The sequence below is a fragment of the Peromyscus eremicus genome, chromosome 7, assembly GCF_949786415.1.
Source record: "Peromyscus eremicus chromosome 7, PerEre_H2_v1, whole genome shotgun sequence".
NCBI lineage: Eukaryota > Metazoa > Chordata > Mammalia > Rodentia > Cricetidae > Peromyscus > Peromyscus eremicus.
Genome location: NC_081422.1, coordinates 18,148,496 through 18,171,837, shown reverse-complemented (window position 1 = coordinate 18,171,837; position 23,342 = coordinate 18,148,496). Strand labels below are relative to the sequence as shown.

Sequence of the window (23,342 nt, the reverse complement as noted above, 5' to 3'; positions counted from 1 at the left end):
TGGGAGTTGACTGGTGGGAGGCTGTAGTATTTAGGGGCCTATTGGTGGTAGGGGGCTAGTGTCTAGGGGTTTATTGACAAGAGAATAGGGAAAGCTACCTTTAGCTAGCAGAAGTCTGGGGGACATCTGCTGAGCCAGAAGGGGTTTGGGGGTTTGCTGAGCTGGCAGGAGGCTGGGGGGCGGGCACCTGTTGGTTGGTTGCCCCTAAATTGTGGTTTTCCCGAGAGCTGCTTGCTCAGCTCCAGCCAGGTCCAGTAAACTGAAACTAAGGCCTGGTCCCTGGCCGGGCTGTTAGAAACCTGTCACAGCTCTGGTCTGGCTCCCCGGCCCTCTCAGTGTGTACATATGCACATGTTGAAGAAGACAACCTTCTGGAGTCTAAAACGAGTAGGATTGCATATTCTTTCTTTTCCTGATTTTTCACCTTATGCAGGTGAATACTGAGTTGTGGAAAGAAGTCTGCCTTTAGTCAATATGCTCTATTAAAACGTTTGTCTAATCACCAACTGCCCTGAGAAAATTAACCTATTTTCACTTCCAGGTGTTCCCTACGATAAAGCTAACCATGGTTTAACTATAGAACTGTATGTGTCCCTGCACTGGAGATTTGTGTCCCATGAGGAGTACCTGGCAGCTCCGTCAGGGCCTGTGGAGCTGTCTGCAGGGGGGAGGAATGGAGGGCGGTTCCAAAACTGCCCCCCGGGTCACCATCGTTTCCAGCCAGTAAAGGGTACTTAGTACTTTGGTAGCTATGCCGCACAGATAGAAAGTTCACTATTCTATACACGTCCTCAGGCAGTGTGATGTTCAGACATCTGAGCAGACAGCTCATCACCACTCACATTTGCCGTAAGACTGTCAGGACATAAAGCTCTTAGAATAAGTGTGAATAGGGATGAAATGATCAAGAGAAGTGAGGTATAAAAGTCAAGATAAATCCCCAAATAACTGTGCAGAACTGGCTGACAAACCCAAATTGAGACTCAAAGTGAAAGGGTCTTGTTGCACAGCCAAGCTCGTAAGGCACCTGGGAGCTGAAGATAACCTTGTCTACATACAGATGAAAAAAAAAGGCAAGAAGAAATACCTGGAGATTGATTTTACAGAGAGTGCAATAAAGCATCAATTTGTTGCAATTTTTCACACAGTGGCTTTTAAACAACAGATTCAAGAGCATAAACGTTGACAGTGCAGACAACCTGGAAAAACTGAATATAAAAGATCAGTAATGCACAGGCTTAGTAGGCACACCACTGAGCCATTCCCGATGGGTTATCTGAAATGCTGATGTTTCTTAATTACTAGATGTATAGGGTTGTTTTTAGCATGACTCTCGGATGACTAAGCAGGGAACTGCAGCAAGCTGCTCCCCTGCCTCTACTCTGTTTCAGCACCCACACCACCTGTTTTTTGTTTTGTTTTGTTTTGTTTTGTTTTTTTCGTTTTTCGAGACAGGGTTTCTCTGTGTAGCTTTGCGCCTTTCCTGGAACTCACTTGGTAGCCCAGGCTGGCCTCGAACTCACAGAGATCCGCCTGGCTCTGCCTCCCGAGTGCTGGGATTAAAGGTGTGCGCCACCACCGCCCGGCTCACACCACCTGTTTTTAACTCATTTGTGTATCCTGTGGGACAACTTGCAGCTGTCTGTCCAACAGTGCAGGTTTGAGGGATCAAAGCTGAGTCATCGGACTGGTGAATAAACACCTTTACACAATGCCATTTCACCGTCCTCCTTTGCTTTCGTTTTTTGTTTACACGTGTTTAGATGCGCACCTAAACTCGCACCCAGAAGCCAGAAGTGGGTGTTGAGGGTCCACTTCCAACACTCTCTACCTGTTCCTCTCATAAAAGGCCTCTTCCTGGACCTGGGGCTCATTCTCAGCTAGGCTAGAAGTCAGCAAGTTCAAGTGATCCCCCTGTCTCCACCGCTGTCGGAACTGGGGGAACAGGTGTTTGCAGGGATACTGACTTGTCAAAGAGAACTCCATCCAGGCAGTGGTGGTGCACACTGCCTAAGGCTACGGGAGTATACAGCAGGTGACAACTAGTGTTTGACAAGTCTACCCACCAGACATGTAAGTCCCTGGTGGGGAGCCCCACTTGCCAAAGCCGTGGAGTTACTGCTACTGACCTGCTGCTCCTGTCTGTTATTCTCTCATGTGCTATATTTCTTTTCTAAAAACAGCTATGGGTGTTTTCCCACTGCGTGTCTCAAGAAAATATTACATCTTGGGGCACACATTTAGCTGTGGATTTCTGTTTAAGCTGTATAATTCTGATGTATAGAAATAACACCAGAATGTTCTTCTTTACTGACACAGGAAAGTAACAGCATTCTCAGTCTCAAAGACAGCTAATTTTAGGCTTCAGAACAAATTCAAAACAGACAAAGCTGTCCCTACAGAATATACACCGACACTAACTCCCAGGTGTTGTTTACTGCTCAATCAAGGCCAGGCTGTTTACATTGAGATAGAGCTCCCTGCAGCAGCTCTCTTTCTGCACGTACCCTGACTGCTCAAGGTTCAGCCAACTGTTTACTGTCGGGGATCCCTCACCAACTTCGAGCTACGTGCATGGGCCAATGTGACATTACTAGCCCAAGAGAAACTACATGACTTACCTTGTTTTGAGAATGGGTATGGCCCTGAAATGTAACTTATAATTGTCCAGAGTTTGGTTGTGGGGCAGCAGCTGTGGTATGGAGAGAGATGGCCGTGTAGAGCTGGATGAAAGAGCTGCTGCCATGAAGGAAGAGCTATGTGAAGGAACTGTGGAAAGAGCTGGGCAGTGAGTGAGTGCGTGTGCGTGTGCGTGTGCAGAAAGAGCTGAGGAGAGAACATGAATAGGTAGGCAGGAGAGAGAGCAAGAGAGATTTTCAGAGAGAAGAAAGAGCTATGTGTGTGTAGAAAACATAGCTGTGTGTAAAGAGATATAACTGTGTGGAGACAGAGATATTTTCAGAGAGAGAATTTTTCCTAAGCTTTCATTGCATTTGTGTATTTTCTTGCATAACCTGGTGGTAGCTGGGGAATGACCCCCCACCCCAAGCTACTGATAGCACACCTTTAGTCCCAGCATGGAGGCAGGTGGATCTCTGTGAGTTAGGGGCCAGCCTGATCTAAAGAGCAAGTTCCAGGACAGCCAGGCTACACAGAGAAACCAAAGAATAAAAGAAAGCAAGAGCTCTTAACCACCGAGCTCTAACACTGTCTTTGGTGGAGTCTGCTGGCAGATAAGTCATGCAGGTTCTGTCCAGACAGTGTCCCTGCTTCTCTTCACATGCTCTGTGTTGCTAGGGCTAACCTTGAGCAGCATTCTTCACAGTGGCTTCTCATTTCTGTGGATCTCTGATGATGAGTGAGGTCAGATTTGCACTGGAAAACCTTCCTATATTCTGGAAAGCTTCTCAATTATGAATTTCCCTGATGTACAGTAAGGTCTGACTTAGTGTAGAATTCTTCTGTAAGTACTTGAAATCCTTCTTCCCCGAATTCCTCATATCCATAGGGCTTTTCAGCGATCTGAGTTCTCTGATGTCCGGTGACTTCTGACTTGTGGCAGGTTTTCCTGTGTTCTGTATTCATGAAGCTTTTTCCTGTGTGCCTTTTCTGATGTGCTGTGAGTTGACACTTCCAGTGGAAAGATTTATTACACTCTTTACATTCATAAAAATTCTCAGATGAATGAGTTATCCTATGTGCAGTAAGTTGTGACTTATGGGAGAAAGTTTTCCTGCATTCTGTACATTCATAAGGCTTCTCACCAGTGTGAGTTCTCTGATGTATAGCGAGCTTTGACTTCCGGGAAAAACCTTTCATGCACTCTTCACATTTATAAGGCTTTTGACCCAAATGAGTTTTTTTATGTCGAGTAAGGTCTGACTTGTAATTGAAAGCTTTCTTGCATTCTGTACATTTATAAGGCTTCTCACCTGTATGAGTTCTTTCATGTGCATTGAGATGAGACCTACGGAAGAAAGCTTTCTCACATCCTTTACATTCATAGATCCTCTCTTGACTATGCGTTTTCTGATGAGCAGTGAGGTCTGACTTCCAATGGTACATTTTACCACATTCAGTACATTCAAAGCGGTTCTGTACATTATGAGTTCTTCTGCGATGCTTGATGAGGGTTGAGTTATTAGAGAAAGTTCTCCCACATTCCTTACATTCATAGAGGTTCTCTTCTCTGTACAATGTCTGGTTCTTGTTTTCCCTTAACTTCTGGTGAAATGTTTTGTCAGGAGCTCTACTATGACATGATCTTGTCCCTTTGTAGACTTTCTGTGGAGTCTTCAGTTTTGCCTTGAAACAAAAGAATTTGTTAAGATTCATTAGTGCTCCAGCACTTTTTCCTAGAATGAGCTGCCTAATATTCCAAGTATGCTGCCTCATAATCTCTAGATATTTCTGTGTGCTCTTTACTGCTGACTGATTTGTCCCCTTAAAAACATTATCCACAGCCGGGCGGTGGTGGCGCACGCCTTTAATCCCAGCACTTGGGAGGCAGAGCCAGGCAGATCTCTGTGAGTCCGAGGCCAGCCTGGGCTACCAAGTGAGTTCCAGGAGAGGCGCAAAGCTACACAAAGAAACCCTGTCTCGAAAACCAAAAAAAAAAACCAAACAACATTATCCACATATACTACATTCAGTACTTCGTTTCCACATAAGCCACACTGTGGACAAGGAAAGGATTTCAAGTATTTACAGAATTTACTAGAAGTCTCTTTGAGATGAAATGCCTTTGTGTATCAATAATATTGCCTTTGCCTCTTTGAAAATACTAACACTATGAACTCCATTGTGATGCAGACTAAGCTGCCGAGGAGTCTGGTAGGCTTGCTTAAATAGATGACAATCATCAGGTTCTCCGGCCTGCATCTAATCAGGCTCACTACTGAAAAGCAGCTCACTCTAAGTGTGGAAATATGGTTTGATCTTACGTTACATGTCTACTTACTTCAATCAAGTCTTCATTTGGTATCTTTTGGTTAGTTATTTCAAGTTGCCCCAGAAGTATCTTAGGATTTTCCTTGCTGGTGTCAATCAGGGCACTCACTTTATGAACACCTGTAATATTAAAAATGCCACGGTTCAATAATAAGATATATTTTTTTAGAATTCCAACATAAATGACAAAGTCATGCCTTCATATGCTACTGTGCTGTGTGTTTGATGTCAACTTGACACAGCTAGAGTCATTCTGAAAGAGGGGACCTCAATTAAGAACATGCCCTGACCAACTGGCCTATGGGCAAGCCTAGGGGACATTTTCTTGATAGACGTGGAAAGGGGAGTGGTCACTTGCACCACTGGGCTGGTGGTCCTAAGTCCCATAAGAAAGCAGACTGAGCCAGGCAGCGGCGGCGCACACCTTTAATCCCAGAACTCAGGAGGCAGAGCCAGGCGGATCTCTGAGTTTGAGGCTAGCCTGGTCTACAGAATGAGATCCAGGACAGGAACCAAAACTACACAGAGAAACCCTATCTCGAAAAACCAAAACCAAAAACAAAAAACAAAAAACCAGCAACAAAAAACCCCCAGAACTTTGTGATTTATGAAGGATGAGCCAAGAATGAAGCTAGAAGATATTATATTATGGTAGCAGAAATAAATAACTATATGTATGAATGGAAGCTAGCTTGAATTGTATGTATGTGTATCTAACTTGGATCCAACTGTGCACATGTGTGCAAGTAATTATTGTTCAGAAAAACATGCTTTAAACAGCAACCACGTGGCTTTCCTCCATCTTGGCTGGTGACCTCATAGACAGCCACATGGCTGGCAACCATCTTTTACTAAGGTTATAAAGACTTATTCAGGTTAACAAAAGCTAACTTAGAGAGTTACACCTAAGTACTTATGTCTTTACCAAGTGTTCAACAGCAAGCTTCTAGAGAATTTAAATAGATGGCTACATATGTTTAATAAATAAGGTATTTGATAAATATTAAAGCTGTACCTCAATGCTTGCTCTGGCAGCTAAACTTTGTAATTTAAGATTTACCCATATAATAAGATAATGTTTTAAAGACATGAGAGGATCATAGGGAACAGGTGAGGTTTGCAAATGTATGGCAGGACTACGTTCCAAAGAGAGTCTAGTTGCAATGGTGGACCTTAGCAGTTTTGAAAATGCCAGTGCCAAGTGATGATCACCAGAAGCACCAGCCACAGTGAAATGGAGCAGGCTATGTATATGCTGCCAAGGGTAGGGCTAAAGAAATCATCCATTCCTCTAAGTGAAAGAACCAAAATAATTATAAATGCATCCCAGATATTGAACTTTGGGATTGTTTGCCCTCCAGAGCTTTATACAGATCATGGTGATGCCATGTTTTCTCCCTCTTTAAGTATAAGAAGGTATTTTATTTTTGATATTGCAGAAAGACATTTGAGAGATCTTAACCTTTTTAAGGACAGTTTTTAAAATATTTTAATTTTGTAAGGCTACGGAAAATTTTAAGTTAATGAAATGCTCTATATTGTTAATATTTGGACTTAAAATAAAAGGCTAAAAATTAGAGTCAGAGTCATAAGCACCAAATACTAACTAGGAACTGGGATGTTCATTTTTTGTGAAACAGCAAGACAATGACCTAAGCAGTCTGGCAAAGGGCTTGAAACAGCTTCTGACTCCATGAGTCTCGATCCTTTGGGAGTTGAAAAACCTTTTTACAGGGGTAGCCTAGGACCACCTGTATGTCAGATGTTTGCATTGAGATTCAACAATGGCAAAACTGCAGTTACAAAATAGCATTGAGAAAGCTGAGAACCAGTGACTTGGAGAATGCCTCTCCTTGTCCAGGGTCCATTCAGGCTTAAGAATGTTGCCAGGCCTCTTTGTCTTTGTTAAGTTTGTTAAGCTTAAGCTATTTGGATAAACTTGAGTCATATAAATGTTTTCTATTTATACTAAAAAGAAAGGAAGGAAGAAAGAAAGAAAGAAAGAAAGAAAGAAAGAAAGAAAGAAAGCAAGCAGACTGAGCAAGCCATAGGGAACAAGCCAGTAAGCAGTATCCTCCACGGTCTCTGCTCCAGTCCCTGCTTGAGTGATGGACTGTGCTGTGGAACTATAAGCAGAAATAAATCTTTTCCGCCCTAAGTTGCTTTTGGTCATGGTGTTTTAGCATAGCAACAGAAACCCCAACTAAGACACTTACTGACCCACGGTAAGGGTACATATTTTATTCCGTAATGAATATAACCAATTTCTCTAACAGATACCAGGGTTCTAACTCACGTTTCCTTTGCTTTGTTTTATTGTTGAAATATAAAATGAATTCATGCTCATTGTAGAAGGCCATCAGTTCTCTCTAGTTTTACAGGATAACTTCGTTGGTCAGAGAAATCTTGCTTCACAGTTGGTCTCAGGGTTTCAAATGCATGAGCCCATGCTTTCCGGTCAGTGCGGTCTGTGCTGAGACACATGCTCTGCTAACATGGTTGTCTTCTAAAGCAACTCAGCACGGTCCTCTCGCCAGTTTCAAGAGTCTTTCTTTTGTGCTTCTGGCAATTTCATTTTAATGACCCTTGAAAAGGTCTTTTTGGATCATGTCAATTTTTTGTATCAAGTCATGGTTCTAAACTGCTCACACACCTAGATATGTTGGTTAGTCACCTAGAGGCCTGGGAATCTAGGCCTCTAGTCCCTTCATCGCTACTGTGTGCCAGATTCCTAGGCTACATTTCTTTTTGTTCTTTCTCTCTCCTCTCTCTCTCTCTCTCTCTCTCTCTCTCTCTCTCTCTCTCTCTCTCTCTCTCTCTCTCTCTCTCTGGTGTAGGTACATGCATGCCATGGCGCATGTGTGGAAGTCCAAGGACAACCTGAAGGGAATCTGTTCTCTTCCTCCACTAGGTGGGACCCAATGACAAAACTCAGGTGGTCAGGCCTTCCAGTGCCTTTACACACTGAACCACCCCACGGGCCATGTTAGGTTTCTATGTCATAGCCAGAGGGTATTAAGTGTTACATTTTCTCTCAATCTGACTGTAATAATTCTCAACCCTAGCTGCAATCCCTGATTTGTTTTATTTTTTTCTGTCACACTATATACTCTACGATACATTGTAGTGAATATTCTAGTTATGGTTGAACATTTCCCTTTCAAGATCTCGGGTTGAATTTTCTTTCCCAATCTCTCTGAATTCTTACTGAAGATTCTAAATTTCTTGGGAAAGCTTTAAATTTATTCTTCATTCATCTATTTATTTGAAAACTCTTTCAGGTCAGTGATCACTAGTAAATGTAGCGTATGAATTTTGTGCCTGGCATCTTTTCCACTTCCCTATCTTTGGAATCAGTTATTAGAGGGCCAACATGTGTTGGAAGATTTATCGTAGTTTGTCTCTTCTGCCATAATTGATGTTTCCACACTGTAATTTGTACAACAGAGGGGAGCCACCAATCTTCCCATTTTACGGAAGGGGAACTTGTCATTACTCTTCACCTGTAGCCTTAGCCCTACTGCACCACTTAGAGGAGAAAGTAAACCCAATACAGAAATGAAAAATAAAGACAACTCATATGACACCAGTAACTACACAAAGAACATACAAAAAAACAGTGAAAATGAAACCTAATGAATATTAAAAGTATATGAAAGCAGGAGATAATACAGTACATTAAGTATATTAAAATGTCTCAAGGCTACTGATTTCCAAATGTATCTATATTCTAACCATGATCACTATCAAGTCATTAATCTATACCCAACTACTAATCACATCTCAAAGTGAAAGGGAAACTAAATGAAAATATCCATCCACAGCAAACTCACTGTGTGCCTCTGCTAACATAAACACGCCCATATATCTTTCCTGGTAAACATTCTGGCTATTCATCACTCATCTACCTTCAGTCCACTGTGCTCTATCCAACTATAAGCTCTTTTAGAAGAGAGGTATCATGTGACCAGTATTGGTAACATGACAATTACAAAGACAACTACCTACCTATAATGAAAAAAGAGCAGGTTTTTGAAAAGTGAAGTCACAAAGGTCCAGTAACAAAGCTATTCTATTAAAACAAGTAAGAGAGCAGGACAAACAAGAAATTAGGAAAAGCATTTAATCCGTGAAAAGTGGCTAAGAAGATCTATACAGGGTTTGTTTTGGCAGATCTCAGATTTTTTAGGCAAATCTTCAGCAAGGAAATCAGGGTGATGGAGTGACGCCATGAATATTCTTTTAAAACCAGATTAAGAAAAAGTTGCCTTTAAAAAAAACAAAAAACAAAAAACAAAAAACTCACCCAAATAAAAGAAAGAAAAAAAAAGGTTAGACCCATGTGACCAGCTGTTTCAGGACTGGGTTTCGATGAAATTTGATTAAAACAACAACAACAGCTCAACATGACCAATACCCGATGAGCTCTGCCTGCTGACCTCCTAGTACACGTTTACTCACCCGGGAAGCCCTGCACTGAAGCTTCGGCCAGGCTCCATGGCCCATAGCCACGTTCCAAATTGAAGATCAGCTTAGGCTTGGCCATGTGGGGCTCTGTAAATTGGAAATAATAAGCAGATGGTGCCAGGGTGTTATGACAGTCAACTAAGAAACCACAGCTCCACTTTGGGAATTGTTCAATAAGTAAGAAACTTACTGGTCAGAGAGGATCTATATGCTCATTCTTCAATAGCTAGAAGACCACCCTTTTGTGGCATTAAACTGCAAGGTAGATAACCCCAAATAATGATCTTGAGAAAGTTCAGTGGGCTGGAAAGATGGTTCTGTGTCTAAGAGCAATTACAGCTCTTGGGAGACCCAAGTTCAGTTCCCAGTATCCAAATTTGGCAGCTCACAACTGTTCATTTCAAGCTCTGGGCTATCTAATGCCCTCTGGTGTGCACAGGTACCCACACACATGTGGTACTCACTCTCACAGACACATAAACATAGCTACAAATAAAAAGAAATCTTTAGAGTAAGTGATGATTTCTCTACTTGTTAACCAAGGAGGAAGTACTTGCTGAGACTGACGAGGAGTTCCACTCACTCAGGAACAGCAGATTGCTGTAGTTCTCCAGCATCACATCCCTATAGAGGGTCCTCTGGGCAGCGTCCAGCTCCTGCCACTCCCGCCGCGTGAAGTGCACAGCTACGTCCTCAAACAATACCAATCCCTGAAATGACACGTTTCCCTTCAGTTCAAGGAACACAAAATTAGTTCACTTCTCTCTCTCTCTCTCTCTCTCTCTCTCTCTCTCTCTCTCTCTCTCTCTGTGTGTGTGTGTGTGTGTGTGTGTGTCTGTGTGTGTGTGTCTGTGTGTGTGTGTTACTAGTTTCTTACAGAAGGTGCAGCTTGATTTGTATTCTCTATCACGGAATGAGAAAAATCAACACAGGTGTCAACATACTGGTTCAAGAAAACAACGCTAGCCTCTTCTAATTCCCAAGAGAAAAAAAATCCATCGGGCGGTGGTGGCGCAGGCCTTTAATCCCAGCACTCGGGAGGCAGAGGCAGGCGGATCTCTGTGAGTTCAAGGCCAGCCTGGGCTACCAAGTGAGTTCCAGGAAAGGCGCAAAGCTACACAGAGAAACCCTGTCTCGAAAAACCAAAAAAAAAAGAAAGAAAGAAAGAAAGAAAGAAAGAAAGAAAGAAAGAAAGAAAGAAAGAAAGAAAGAAAGAAAAAAATCCATAGAGGAAGACACAGGTATGAGAGGTAGGTGTTAGTAAGAGCAAGAGGAAAGAATACATGAACCCAATCATAAACAATAACATTCAGTCTCCAAAGGAAAAAAATGCAGATGCTGAGGCTGGTGTCACAGCACTGTTACAGGTGTATGCCAAGGTATGAGCTCAGTTCTCAGCGCTGACCATATAGTATGTCTTAGTTAGGGTTACTTTTGCTGTGATCAATCACCACAAGCAAAGGCAGCTTGGGGAGGAAAGGGTTTATTTCACTCAGTTCCGTATTAATAGTTCATCATGAAAAGCAGTGAGGGCAGGAACTGGAGGCAGGAGCTGATGCAGAAGCCATGGAGCAGGGCTTTACTGACTTGCTTCCCCATGGCTCGCTCAGCCTGCTTTCTTATAGAACCCAGGACCACCAGCCCAGGGACGGCACCACCCACCACGCTTGCTTACAGCCCCATCGTATGGAAGCATTTTCTTAACTGAGACTCCCTCCTCTTAGATGACTTCAGCTTGTGTCAACTTGACATACAACAATCCAGCACAGAGTCCTATTCTCAACCTGTTAGCTGCAGCTCCATGTGGGGTCACATAACTGAAGGAAGGGGGTCCAAAAACTGGACAACACTAAAAATCAAATATGGACTGAATTGGTTCAACTCGGCTACAGGACACCTTCCCCATCGTCTCTGTTCAGAAAATACAACATGCACGCTTTACACAGTATGTACCACTGCATCACACAGCACCAATAGATGCCGCCTGTATCACTCTGGCTCAGATTCAAGGATGTTATAAATTGTAGGTTTTGTACTCTACATGGTTAGCTGCTCTTTCAAAACAAGGTTTTTATAAAAAACACATTTAATATTTTTCTGCCATAATCTCTTGCCATTTATCTTTACACCATATTATGTCAGACAAATTAGCTTGTCTCACTAGTACTCAAAGTTTCTTTCATCTTTGAGAAATATTATATTGGATGTATGTCAAAGCATCGTTTTAAAATAAATAAAATTCTTACTACAGCAAATGTTTCATATGCGTATCTATTTTACACACATGAACACCTAAGAGCATACAAGTATTTCCTGGTGTGTGTGTGTGTGTGTGAGGGGGGTCAAAAGTACAAAACACTTACGAATCCCTGGTATAGATCCTGACTTTCCTTCCACCCATGAGTTACAAGATTAATAAACATCTATACAGGTATCAAGTCCCCTCAAAAGCAAAAGTGAGTTGTCAGACACTGAGAAAACAATATATCAAATCCTACTATGGGCAACATGCCAGAGATCTGGAGAATGATTCCAGACACCTAACATCACCCCAAGGAAAGAAAGATTAGGCACATATAGATAGAGCCCTATTGTTCAAGGTGTAGGGATCTACGCTAACCTATCTAGAGCCCAGAATGAACCCCCAGCTTTATATACTAATAGAAAAAAATCCACTAGTCTCATCCCTTGGGATCATCAGGGGAGTAACGGGTTGAACTCAAAGGTCTCATTTCTCTAGAAGGGAATTCTGCTAACTCTTATATAATATTAGAGGGACCAGCCTTAATATTATACATCCCAGGGGCTCAGGAGAGAGAACTACTAACGGCGAGGACTATTTTCAGGAAATAGAATCTCAGCACACCAAGCTCTATAGTCCACTTGCTTTAATTCCTCTGGCATAACATCCTTTATACCCAGCTTCAGTTCTGTTCTCGTGCCTAGCTCCTTTCTTGCCTGATTTCTCTCTACACTTATCTAAGTTCTATCTTAATTCTCTCATCTTAACTCTGCCTCATCTAGGTCCTTTTCAGCTTGTTCTTATCCAGCTAGTACTTCCCCATCTGGCTCTTTCTCATCTTCCATCTCATTCCTCTAGTACTCTCTTCTAGCCCTTCAATCTAGTTCTTCCCCATCTCAGTTTGTTCCTCTCAAGTTCTTACCCGTCTAGTTCTTCCATACTCTTTTCTCTTCTCCCTCCTGTGCCCTGGAAGTCCTGGTATATAAAGCCAGGCTTCCAGGGTCAAAGGGAGGGGTGATAAGAATCACATTGAGAGGCAATAACCATTAATTATCATTTGCAACCCCAAAGGGAAGTGACCAATGGGGAAATGAATTAACTAAAGGCTAAATTCGGGTAATATCTAAGAAGAGGAATCTTATGTGCTCAACTATAGTCTTTAATGTGATTAGTAGAAAATGTTAAGAATCTATAAGTTGCTAGGTCAATGGGAGAAAATAAAACTCTCTTCTTTTTTCCTGTGGCTCCTATCTGTCCAAGCTATCTGCCGTTTTTCTGCAGGGTGGGGGAAAGTGTGCTCAGTCGCTAGGCAACCTGTGTACAGCTAGATGCCTCTGGTGATAGTTAAAGGGAGATCTGGAACTAGAGGTAAGGTTTGGGAAAGGAGAAAGTAAAACTTAATTGGCACATCCGCCAGGCCTTCTCAAACGGGTAGCCTGGATGCTTAAGTCTGTTCTTAGAGAGTTCAGAGGTATCTCTGATAAGGTACTTTCCTCCATCTGGGGATGGACCTGACTGGATGCTGCCGATGATGATAATTATAGGGAGGCTTGAACTGGGGTTCTGGCTGAGCATAGCTGTCAGCACAGAAAGTTATCTAAATATTCCTAGAAGTAGTTAGGTAAGGAGTTAGAGATCTATACAGTTAGTAAGGCTGTAAGAAAAGAGGGTCCAAGCTAAATTGGGTAAAGCTATTACTTAACACCCACCTGCCATAGGCGGTGTCTCCTTGTGGAATTTATCTTAAATCAGGAGACTTGCATGTGGACTGTTATTACTGCTAGTCCTTGAAAGTGGCCAAGGGAGATATCTGATTCCAGAGAAAGCCTTTCCTGAGGCTGTTCTTCAAATACCTGGAATGTGTATGTCCAGAGAGTGATCGGTCCACACTGTTAGCCCTTCTTAGGGAAAAGTCAATTGGGAAAACTATGAAGGTACACATGATTTTCATAACAGAATATAGCTGATATATAACAAGCCAAATAACACCAAAAACTCCTTGGAATTTGGCTTCCTCTGGAGGAAATCCTTGATCCCTCCAGGTAGTGACTTTGCCATAACCAGCTGAGTTCTTATGATATCTTCCTGCAGCCCGAAGCAGCTAACCACTGTTGCTGATGGTTGAGCTTTTATCTAAGCTGCTCCAAGGAACTAAAATAAGGCAAGAATCAGCAGACCCCTGGAGCCTAGAAAAAGCATGATACTCCTTCATGAGCCTGCTGCTGCTGCTCACTGCATGGACAGCTAGCTCCAGGCCTACCAGTTCCTACCAGGAGTCTACCAAGATACTTACATTTGATTTGTGGGAATACAACAGTTGATTTGTGGGAATACAAGCTAAACTCCAAAAGGAACAAGGGGACCTGGGCACATGAATATCTCTTTCAAGCCATAAAAACACAGGGCTCTAGGGAAGCACTAATTACCATTACTTAGTTAAATAGACATGGTATTAAACTGCAGCTCCCAACATTCTCTCTAAACCAAAGAAGCTTTGTTTTGCAGTAGACAGTGATTAATAGAGACCTCCTGCTGGTCAAAGTGTAGAGAACAAGACACTGGAGAGCTGAGCCATGAATGGCACATCTATATTACATTCCCTATGCCCAAGGCTTGGGGATCATCTTGAGAGAGTCAGGTGCTATAGAGGAGCTATGAAACTTGACACGGACATTGAACTCATGCATTCATAGCGGCTACGACTGCATGCAAAGACCTGTACAAGATCAAACGAGGTAAAATTCCATCATGGATGGGAGAGAGGCTCGTAAAGTCCCACTGAGGAGCTTCTGGCAATTGATGGCTGCTGGCTAAGGAGTCAGTTTACCTCAGCTGTGACCTGATAGACTGCCCATGTTCTAGCGATGAGCCTACACCCTTGCACATCCTGGCACTTTTTTAAGTTGCATTAAGTGGGGACGGGAACTTGGTGGTGGAGGTACGGAGGAGCTGGAGGGGAGGAAATGCAGGGTGGATTTGAGCAAAACACATTATATTCATGTATGAAATTCTCAATACATTTGTAAAAATAAAAAAAATACTTAACTATTAGAAGTTTACTAATCAAATATGGCCTCTTTGCAGGCTTTTATGACTTTTTCTCGTCAGAGAAATTTTTATTAAAAAGGACAGTGCTGGGTAATGGTGATGATGGCGGCGGCGGCGGCGGCGGCGGCGGCGGCGGCAGCAGCAGCAGCAGCAGCAGCAGCAGCAGCAGCGGCGCACACCTTTAATCCCAGTACTCAGGAGGCAGAGGCAGGTGGATCTCTGAGTTCGAGGACAGCCTAGTCTACACTGTGAGTTCCAGAATAGCTAAGGCCACATAGAGAAACCCCGTCTCAAAAAAAAAACAAAACCAAGGAAAAAAAGGGAAGGCAAAGAAGAAAGAACATGTGTAAGAAAGAAATATAAAAGGTTATAGGTACAGAAACACCATCCTAGGGCTGGAGAGATGGCTCAGAGGTTAAGAGCACTAGCCGCTCTTCCAGAGGTCCTGAGTTCAATTCCCAGCAACCACATGGTGGCTCACAGCCATCTGTAATGAGATCTGGTGCCCTCTTCTGGCGTTCAAGCAGAACACTGTGTACATAATAAATAAATCTTTAAAAAAAAAAAAAAGAAAGAAAGAAAGAGAGAGAGAGAGAGAGAGAGAGAGAGAGAGAGAGAGAGAGAGAGAAAGAAAGAAAGAAAGAAAGAAAGAAAGAAAGAAAGAAAGAAAGAGAAAGACCATCCTAATAAGAAGAAAACACATTTTGGCAAGGATTTTGTACAACAAAATAGTTTTGTACTTAAGTAAAGGATTATGAAAAAGAGGTCAGGACAAAATCAGAAGGTTAAAGTATGTCACAGTAAGACTTGTAAAAATTAACTTAAGTGGCATTGGTAAAAATAAATAAATAGAGCAAGGACTATGTTTTGTTCAGATAATTGAGGTTCCTGAGTCAAGTTTTTAGTGTTACAGAACAGCTGGGTTTCAAACCACAATTTGTTGTGGGTATTTAACAGCTATATTGGAAGCTGAAGCCAATAAGAAAAGGGGCTGAGCTGACAGCCAGTATTTTAGCTATTGCCCTCAGGTCAGCTAGGTCACACACAGGGGACCAGGGAGAAAGGAACTCTTCTCAGCAAGCCCCTGATCCATCCCAGCAGGTCACACAACTGACAGGAGAGAGAGAGAGAGAGAGAGAGAGAGAGAGAGACCGACCAAGGTTCTCCAGACAAGTTGCTAAAAGCAACCCTTAAGAAGCCGTGTCTGAGCTAAGCTGCCTTGAAGAAGCAGATAAGCATCGAGCTGCCTGAAAGAGGTTTACACACAAGGACTAAGTCACATGGGAAGTACAACCTCCGACTTTTACAGTGTTCCAGGTTCCCAGCTTTTGTGAGCTGTCACCCAGGCTGGGGTGGGCTTTGGCGATGCAGCTGTCTTTGGTTCATTTTTGCTTCTGTAAGTAACCCCTCACCCATATTTCTGTCAGTAAAATTCATTGGTTCACAAAAAAAAAAAAAAAAAAAAAAAAGCCTTGTCTGGCCATAACAAAGTTTTTGTGTCTAGCTACAAGGTCTTAAATACCCCAGGGGAAAGTCTAAACCCAAACAGCAGTATTATAAAATAAAATCTAACAGCTCCCTACCAGGATTCTCATCCTGACCTTGTCCTGCTGGGAACCTGATACTACACAGTCCCTACAAAGATAGTCGTCCAAGTAGCCAGGTTTAGCCAATTAAAACCTTCTCCGACCCTTAAAGCTCAACTCACTGGGTCTCAGATAAGACTCAACAAGCACCAGTCTTCCTTATAAACGTCAGGCTTTACTGGAAAATCTCGCCCAACTTTGACTCCAGCCACTATGCTGCCAGCACCCACTGCAGGTTCAAGAGAAGACTCAATTCTGTGGTGGCAGGACACAGACTAGGAGAGGATGCCATAATAACCCCACATGAGCCCCTGCTGGGTAACTGTACTTCAGGCTGAAGAGCTGAACTAGCAGCCCTCACTAAGGCTCTCCACATGGGGCAGGAACTGAACTCACATTTGGCCTGTCTCCATGCGACCATGCAGCCACCTTGGGGAGAAAGAGGGTCTCCTACTGCCGTAGTGTGAATAAGACCAAAATGAGCCATCTTAGAAATAAGACCAAAATGCTTTCACCCAAAAACTAAGGCCTAAGATTTCTCCTTCTAGGAATAGGCCAATAGTTACTGAAACAAGTCAGTCCAGATTCCAGAAACCAGGAAGTGTAAAAGTACAGAGTCACAAGGTAGTCACAAGGTAATGACTGCTGGACTATACAATGTTCCAAACCTGGTTTCCAGGGTAACTGACCATAAAAATATCCCCACCTGAGGGCAGCCAATGAGAAATGGTGGTGGGCAACCACCCCTTTAGAAGTAAGATTAAGCCATGATTTCTAGAAAGCTCCTAGAAGCGAGCCAATCAGAATTGTACCCATACTAGCACCCCTAAATGATGTAACCTTCTGGTTTTTCCCTTTAAAAACTGAGCTTGCAGATAGGTGGGCACTTCCTCCAGCCTCCACTGTGTTAGATATATTGGACAAAGTCCCTGCCTAGGCTTGTATTGCTTTTGGATATCCAGAATTGAACCTTGCTTTTGCATTCCGGCATGCTCATCTTTGGTGGTCTCTCTGAGGGTCACGATCTGGGCACAACAGTAGTATCCCAATTAAAAATGCCCCTGAGATTTTGATATTACTGGAAACCATCTGGCTTCCAATTTAGGTGGCCATTATACATTTCAAGGCCCACCAGAAGGACCCTCCAACATGTCTGGGTCAATTAACAGGTCAAACAGGCAGTTAAGCTTCTAAAACAGGCTGCCTAACTTTCCTACCCACACTCTTCTTCGTCCTCAATATACAACTCAGGTGACTCTACAGGCTTTTGACCTGAAATCTGCAGCTACTGCCTCGGAATGGTTACAAAGCCCAGAAATGTCTATTCCTTCCTGGGTCCTCCCAACAGGGACTCAACAGTTTTACTGGGTCTCTCACAACTGGGAGCCAAAGTCCTCCACCTTCTGATTGCAAAGCCTCTTCAGACACTGTGATCTGTTCCAAAATTTGTCCTACCTGCTCTCAGTGTAATCCTGAAGGATAAAATGTCCTTCCCACAGGATAAAAGACTCTTCAACACTTACTGAATGAGACCTTACCAAGTACTCAAGTCTCCTAAAGAGGCCTATCTGTCCATTCATCTGTCCAGAGTTAAGACTGTTCCCACCCCAGCTCAAATGACCTGTTCCTGTGAGTCTCCTGAACCTCCACTCCATGTCTCCACTGACACTTTAAGACACCAATGAGTAGCAACAGCCCAGTGTCATTTCTTGGCTATTACCCAGCCCTTTAGTGCCTACGAAGTGTGGCTGGGTTTCTACTCTAGACTCAGACTTCTTCCATCCTCACAACTCCACCTTATAGGCACCTGCCTCCTAAAACCATGCAATGATCACTTTTAACCACCGTGACTTCACAGTTCTGTAGCCCCTTTTTGTTTTGAAATGTTTCTCTGACTCTTGCTGGTAAGATCTACTTCCTCTGATTACATGCCAGTAAGCTCCAGATGGTATTATCTGAATTATCAACCATTACCACTGACACCTGTCTCCCAATGTGGGTGGCTCCAAACAGCATGACCACACAGCTGCCATGACAGGCTTAGAGGCCCAGACACAGCTGCCGTGACAGACTTACTGGCAGGCCATAGCCGGGTCCAGAAAAAGTCATAAGCTGACACCACCCGGGGATGGGCCAGCATCTAAGGGGAAGTACCTGACATTCCAGACATTCCAACCGAAAGCATGTGGCTATCTTGATATACACAGATAATCAACCACTTAATTCTTTTTTTTTTTTTTTGTTTTTTTTTTGTTTTTTTTTTGTTTTTCGAGACAGGGTTTCTCTATGTGGCTTTGCGCCTTTCCTGGAACTCGCTTTGTAGACCAGGCTGGCCTCGAACTCACTTGGTAGGCCAGTCCGCCTGCCTCTGCCTCCCGAGTGCACCACCACCAGTCTGGCTCAACCCCTTAATTCTTAACCGACCACTTCTCCCTGAACTGGAAGGAAAGTAGAGCAAAGGGTGCATGTTAAATGTTAACCTTTTAAAAGTGGCGGCAAGCTCTAATATCCCTGGAATATGTATATAAGCTATAGGCATACAAATTTTCATACTCCTGGGCTCTTCATTTCCCATCAAATATTATAAAAGTAGTGTTTAGGACAAGGAATTTTTTTTAATATTCCCCCCACCTCAGACTTCTATGTAAATATTTCATACTTCCGGCTGGCCTTCTTCGCAGACCCCCCTTTCTCAAGCCCTTTAGTCTCTTACCTGTCCATAGAGGCTGTGTTCCCTCAACACCTCCCAATCCTACTGAAAGACTCCCTGAAGGCAGTCTTCCCTCAGGAGAGACCCTCGCCCAAGGATCACACCGAGACCACGAATCAGATGCAAACAGCAAGAGGCTTTATTCGGGAACACGGGTACCCGGGGCGACACAGTCTCTCAAGAAGCTCAAGGGACTGGCGCGCCCACGGGCTGGAGCAGAGGGTTTTTATAGGGTCGGGCAGCCGAAGCTCGGGTACAGAAGCAAGAAGCCTGGTTACAGGGTTTTGATTGGATGATTCAAATGAGGCCAGGTTCAAACCCAGGACAGTTCGTGGTTTCTCCCCGAACTCGCCACGCCTAGCTTTTGTCTAGGGTACAGGGTGTTTTTCTGACCTTTTAGTTCCTCGCTCTGGGGCCAGGTGGCTAACCACAAACGTTCTGTTTATTCCATGTCCGTTAACTGAACTCCTCAGTACCTCTCAGGCTTTATTCAAAAACAGCTGAGCTAAGCTATGTTAGGCGGGGAGGCTGGGGGTCTTTCACTACAAACCCCAACTGAAGGAGCAGAACCAACTCCATTTTAAAAAGAACTCCGTCTTAGACAGGACCTTGACCGGGGGCTGAACTTGATTCCAGGAAAAACTACAAAGTTTCAAAAACAACTACATACCGCCCAAGGTTCGGGTCAGGACGACCTCACCAGAAGACTAACCAACTAACCAGAATACTTGGTAAACAACCCCACTCCCACCCCCTGAGCGCAGGTGGCCTTGTCTCTGGGCTCCCAATGTCTCGCGGTTTCTGCTAGCCACTGATAGAAATTCCCCTAGACCTGAGCCAATGAACTTAAAGGTTGCATACCCTTACCCAATTCTGAATCGCCAAAGCATGTAACTCCCTGCTTGCGGTTTGTCCCTTTAAAAACCCCTTACCCGAAGACCCCCACGACGGAGTTTTGGACGTGGCCCAAACTGGAGTCCTGTCTCGAAAAACCACAAAAAAAAAAAAGGGGGGGGGGGACTTGTAATCAATCAACCCTGTGTGTTTGCATCGGATACCGGCTCTGTAGCGGTCTTGCTTGGGGAGTCTCCCAGGATTCTGCCCAGACCACGACCCCCAGAGAGACCACCAAAGACAGAGGGTGTCCAGAATGCGCGGTACAAGCCAGGCAGAGAGGAGTTCCTCTTTCTCTGTGAAGCTAGCTTTTAGAGGCAAAACCCACAATCCTCCACAGCACCCCCTTCCCCTAATTAGTATTTTCCCAGGCCTATATGTTATCTTTATTTTTCGTCTGTTCAGCTGCTTTGTCAGGACTTTTAGGAGCTGTCTCCGGGGTTGAGACACCCTGCCTCCGGAGTTGGGACATTTCGTGATCAAACAGACCCACCAGATGGTCAAACATCCTGACTGTATTTTCGAGTTTCTGGGGCTGATACCACCATCTGGGAACTTAAAACGGGTCTGGGCCTGTCTATATTAAGATATTCTTGCCTCAGCTTTTTCCTCTCTGGAGAATAGAGTAGGGGTCTTACAGAGGCCTCACACCAACACGGGCACAACCCAACCCCTAAACCCCACTCCCTGCACCCAGTTTCCGACTTTCCGTGCAGTACATGCAGTTCCCCATCTCACCCCTCGCAGTATTTGAAGCCCAGAGAGGAAGGCTAGTGTGTACCGTGCTAAAGCAGCTGCAAGGTAATTAATTCCCTTCTCGAGCCTTCTTCCAGCGGCCCCACGGCCCCGGCAGCGCTGGAGCTGCAGAGAGCGGGACGACCACCAGGCTGGAGCTCCGGTGCAGGGATCAGGGACGCCCGGGGCACCCAGCGCCTGTCCAGCCACACCCTACAGGGGGTACCTGGGGAGCCTGCAGCCGCCGGCACCTGTCCACCCCCGCCCCACAGCGGGGACCCTGCAGCCGCCAGCACCTGTCCACCCCCGCCCCACAGCGGGGACCCTGCAGCCGCCAGCACCTGTCCACCCCCGCCCCACAGCGGGGACCCCGCAGCCACCGCCGGCACCTGTCCACCCCCGCCCCACAGCGGGGACCCTGCAGCCGCCAGCACCTGTCCACCCCCGCCCCACAGCGGGGACCCTGCAGCCGGGCCTGGGGACCCTGCAGCCGCCCGCACCTGTCCACCCCCGCCCCACAGCGGGGACCCTGCAGCCGCCAGCACCTGTCCACCCCCACCCCACAGCGGGGGACGCAGCCGGGCCTGGGGACCCCGCAGCCGGGCCTGGGGACCTGCAGCCGCCGGCACCAGCTCCGCGGGGACGCCGCGCTCACCATGGCCGGTCGGTCTCGGAGCGTCCGGCGACTTCCCTCGGTCTCCGGTGCCCGCGCAGGCTCAGCCAACCGACGTCTCGGAATGACAGGGCAGAAAATGGCGAACTCGTGGAACTCAACCTCGGCGTAACTTTATAAGCCCGCCCCCTCCTCTGTCATAGGGCCTGAGTGACAGCCAATGGCACCAATCCATTACGGAATGCGGGGCTTCCTGGGGCTAGGGGGGCGGAGTTTAGCCCAGACTGAGGATTTTCTTGCATCTTTGGGTTTAAGGCTAAACTTGAGGAAGTTCTTCACTGGTAGAAATAATGGTATTGTTGTGCCCAGATCGTGTTTAATCTTACTTCTAAGGGGGAGGGGGTCCCTGTCACCGTTTCTCATGGGATGCCCTCAGGTGGAGACTAGGGTTGGGACACTGTGGTTAAACAGTTACCCTGGGAATCGGGGTTGGGACATTCTGTGGTCCAGCAGTCATCACCACATGAATACCTTGTGACTCTGTACTTTGACCTGCAATCTGGTTTGACTGGTTCCAGTAACTCAAGGTCTGCACCTAAAATGGAGAAAGCTTAGGCCTTATTTTTATGATGAAGGCATTTTGGTCCCACATATCCCTTCTCGTGGTCCGAAGGAGGCCCAATCTTGGGCCTCAAGTAGCTCATAAGACTCTTCTTGCCGGGTGGTGGTGGCGTACGCTTGTAATCCCAGCTCTCGGGAGGCAGAGGCAGGAGGATCTCCATAAGTTAGAGGCCATCCTGGTCTACAGAGTGAGTTCCAGGACAGCCACGGCAGATACATAGAGAAATCCTGCCTCGAGAAACTAAAAAAAAAAAAAAAAAAAAAAAAAAAAAAAAAAGACTCTTCTTCATGTGTGGTGGGGGTTTTAGCAATGCTGACAGGTACATAGCCACGCTGTACCATCAATTGAACGGTCCCCAACCTCTGTCTCATAAACTGTACCAACTTGTTTAAGATACAAGGCCCGAATGTCAATAGTAATACTAAATAATGAGGGGCCCGAGGAGACTGGAAATCAAGGTAGTGAACCAGGGGGATTTAGAATACCAAGCTTCAAACCATCCGTGGTTGGCATCTCGTTCTCTTTATCGCTGGGCTATGCCCTCTCGGACCTTGGCTACTGAGTCTTTTACTGTTCCCGAGTAGCCTATATAGAAGCGACATTCTTCACCCAATGCAGCACACAATCCTTTTTCTTTTAGGAATATTAAGTCCAACCCTCTTCTGTTCTGTAAGACAACTTCCGCTAGGGGGGTCAGGGACTCTTGGAGGTGAGTAATCTGGAACTCTAGCTTTTCTATGTCCTCATCTATAGACTCACGCAGGCTTGAGTAGCGTTGTTGTTGGATGACCAAAGCAGCAGCTCCTGTCCCTAGCCGGGCTAGACTGGCCCCCAACAGTATGCTTAACGTGAGGGCAGTTACTGGCTCCCCCCCCCCTTTTTTTTTTTTTTTTTTTTTTGGTTTTTCGAGACAGGGTTTCTCTTGTGTAGCTTTGCGCCTTTCCTGGAACTCGCTTTGGAGACCAGGCTGGCCTTGAACTCACAGAGATCCGCCTGGCTCTGCCTCCCGAGTGCTGGGATTAAAGGCGTGCGCCACCACCGCCCGGCTCCCCCCTTTTTTTTTTTTTATTTTTCGAGACAGGGTTTCTCTGTGTAGCTTTGCGCCTTTCCTGGAACTCACTTGGTAGTCCAGGCTGGCCTTGAACTCACAGAGATCCGCCTGGCTCTGCCTCCCGAGTGCTGGGATTAGAGGCATGCGCCACCACCGCCCGGCCTGGCTCCCTTTTTGACCTACGGAGGCTGACTGGTCCAACAAGGTCTTCTAGCTCCTCCTCAGAATGGTATATCAACCGTGGCAGAAGCCGGACCACTATACAGAAGCCCTGAGTTCTATTGGGGACTTGGACATGTGCACACGGTGTCAGTCCCGTAGAGCATGCCCACCAAGTGTTATCAGGAGGCCGTAGGTAGAGGTCTGGTCAGGGAGGGGTTGGGTGTTATTACAATGAACCTGGTACTTAGCTGGAACTGTTCCT

The 23,342-nt window shown here is 45.2% G+C and overlaps 1 protein-coding gene and 1 long non-coding RNA gene across 2 annotated transcripts; both read right to left on the bottom strand.

The window, feature by feature from the left end:
• Window positions 1–1,326: 1,326 nt before the first annotated feature.
• LOC131914121 (uncharacterized) lies at window positions 1,327–2,811 on the bottom strand. Its single transcript, XR_009380071.1, has 2 exons — window positions 1,597–2,811; window positions 1,327–1,403 (listed from the first exon to the last, which is right to left on the bottom strand). It is a non-coding gene; the product is annotated as an uncharacterized LOC131914121 (long non-coding RNA).
• Window positions 2,812–2,902: 91 nt separating this feature from the next.
• LOC131914809 (zinc finger protein 809-like) lies at window positions 2,903–22,737 on the bottom strand. The gene is made up of 6 exons (XM_059267505.1): window positions 22,627–22,737; window positions 21,288–21,840; window positions 10,001–10,127; window positions 9,412–9,504; window positions 4,961–5,070; window positions 2,903–4,305 (listed from the first exon to the last, which is right to left on the bottom strand). The coding sequence occupies exons 2-6, from the start codon at window positions 21,288–21,290 to the stop codon at window positions 3,412–3,414; spliced, it is 1,227 nt and encodes a 408-aa protein (XP_059123488.1). The 5' UTR covers window positions 21,291–21,840; window positions 22,627–22,737; the 3' UTR covers window positions 2,903–3,411.
• Between the last annotated feature and the right edge of the window lie 605 nt (window positions 22,738–23,342).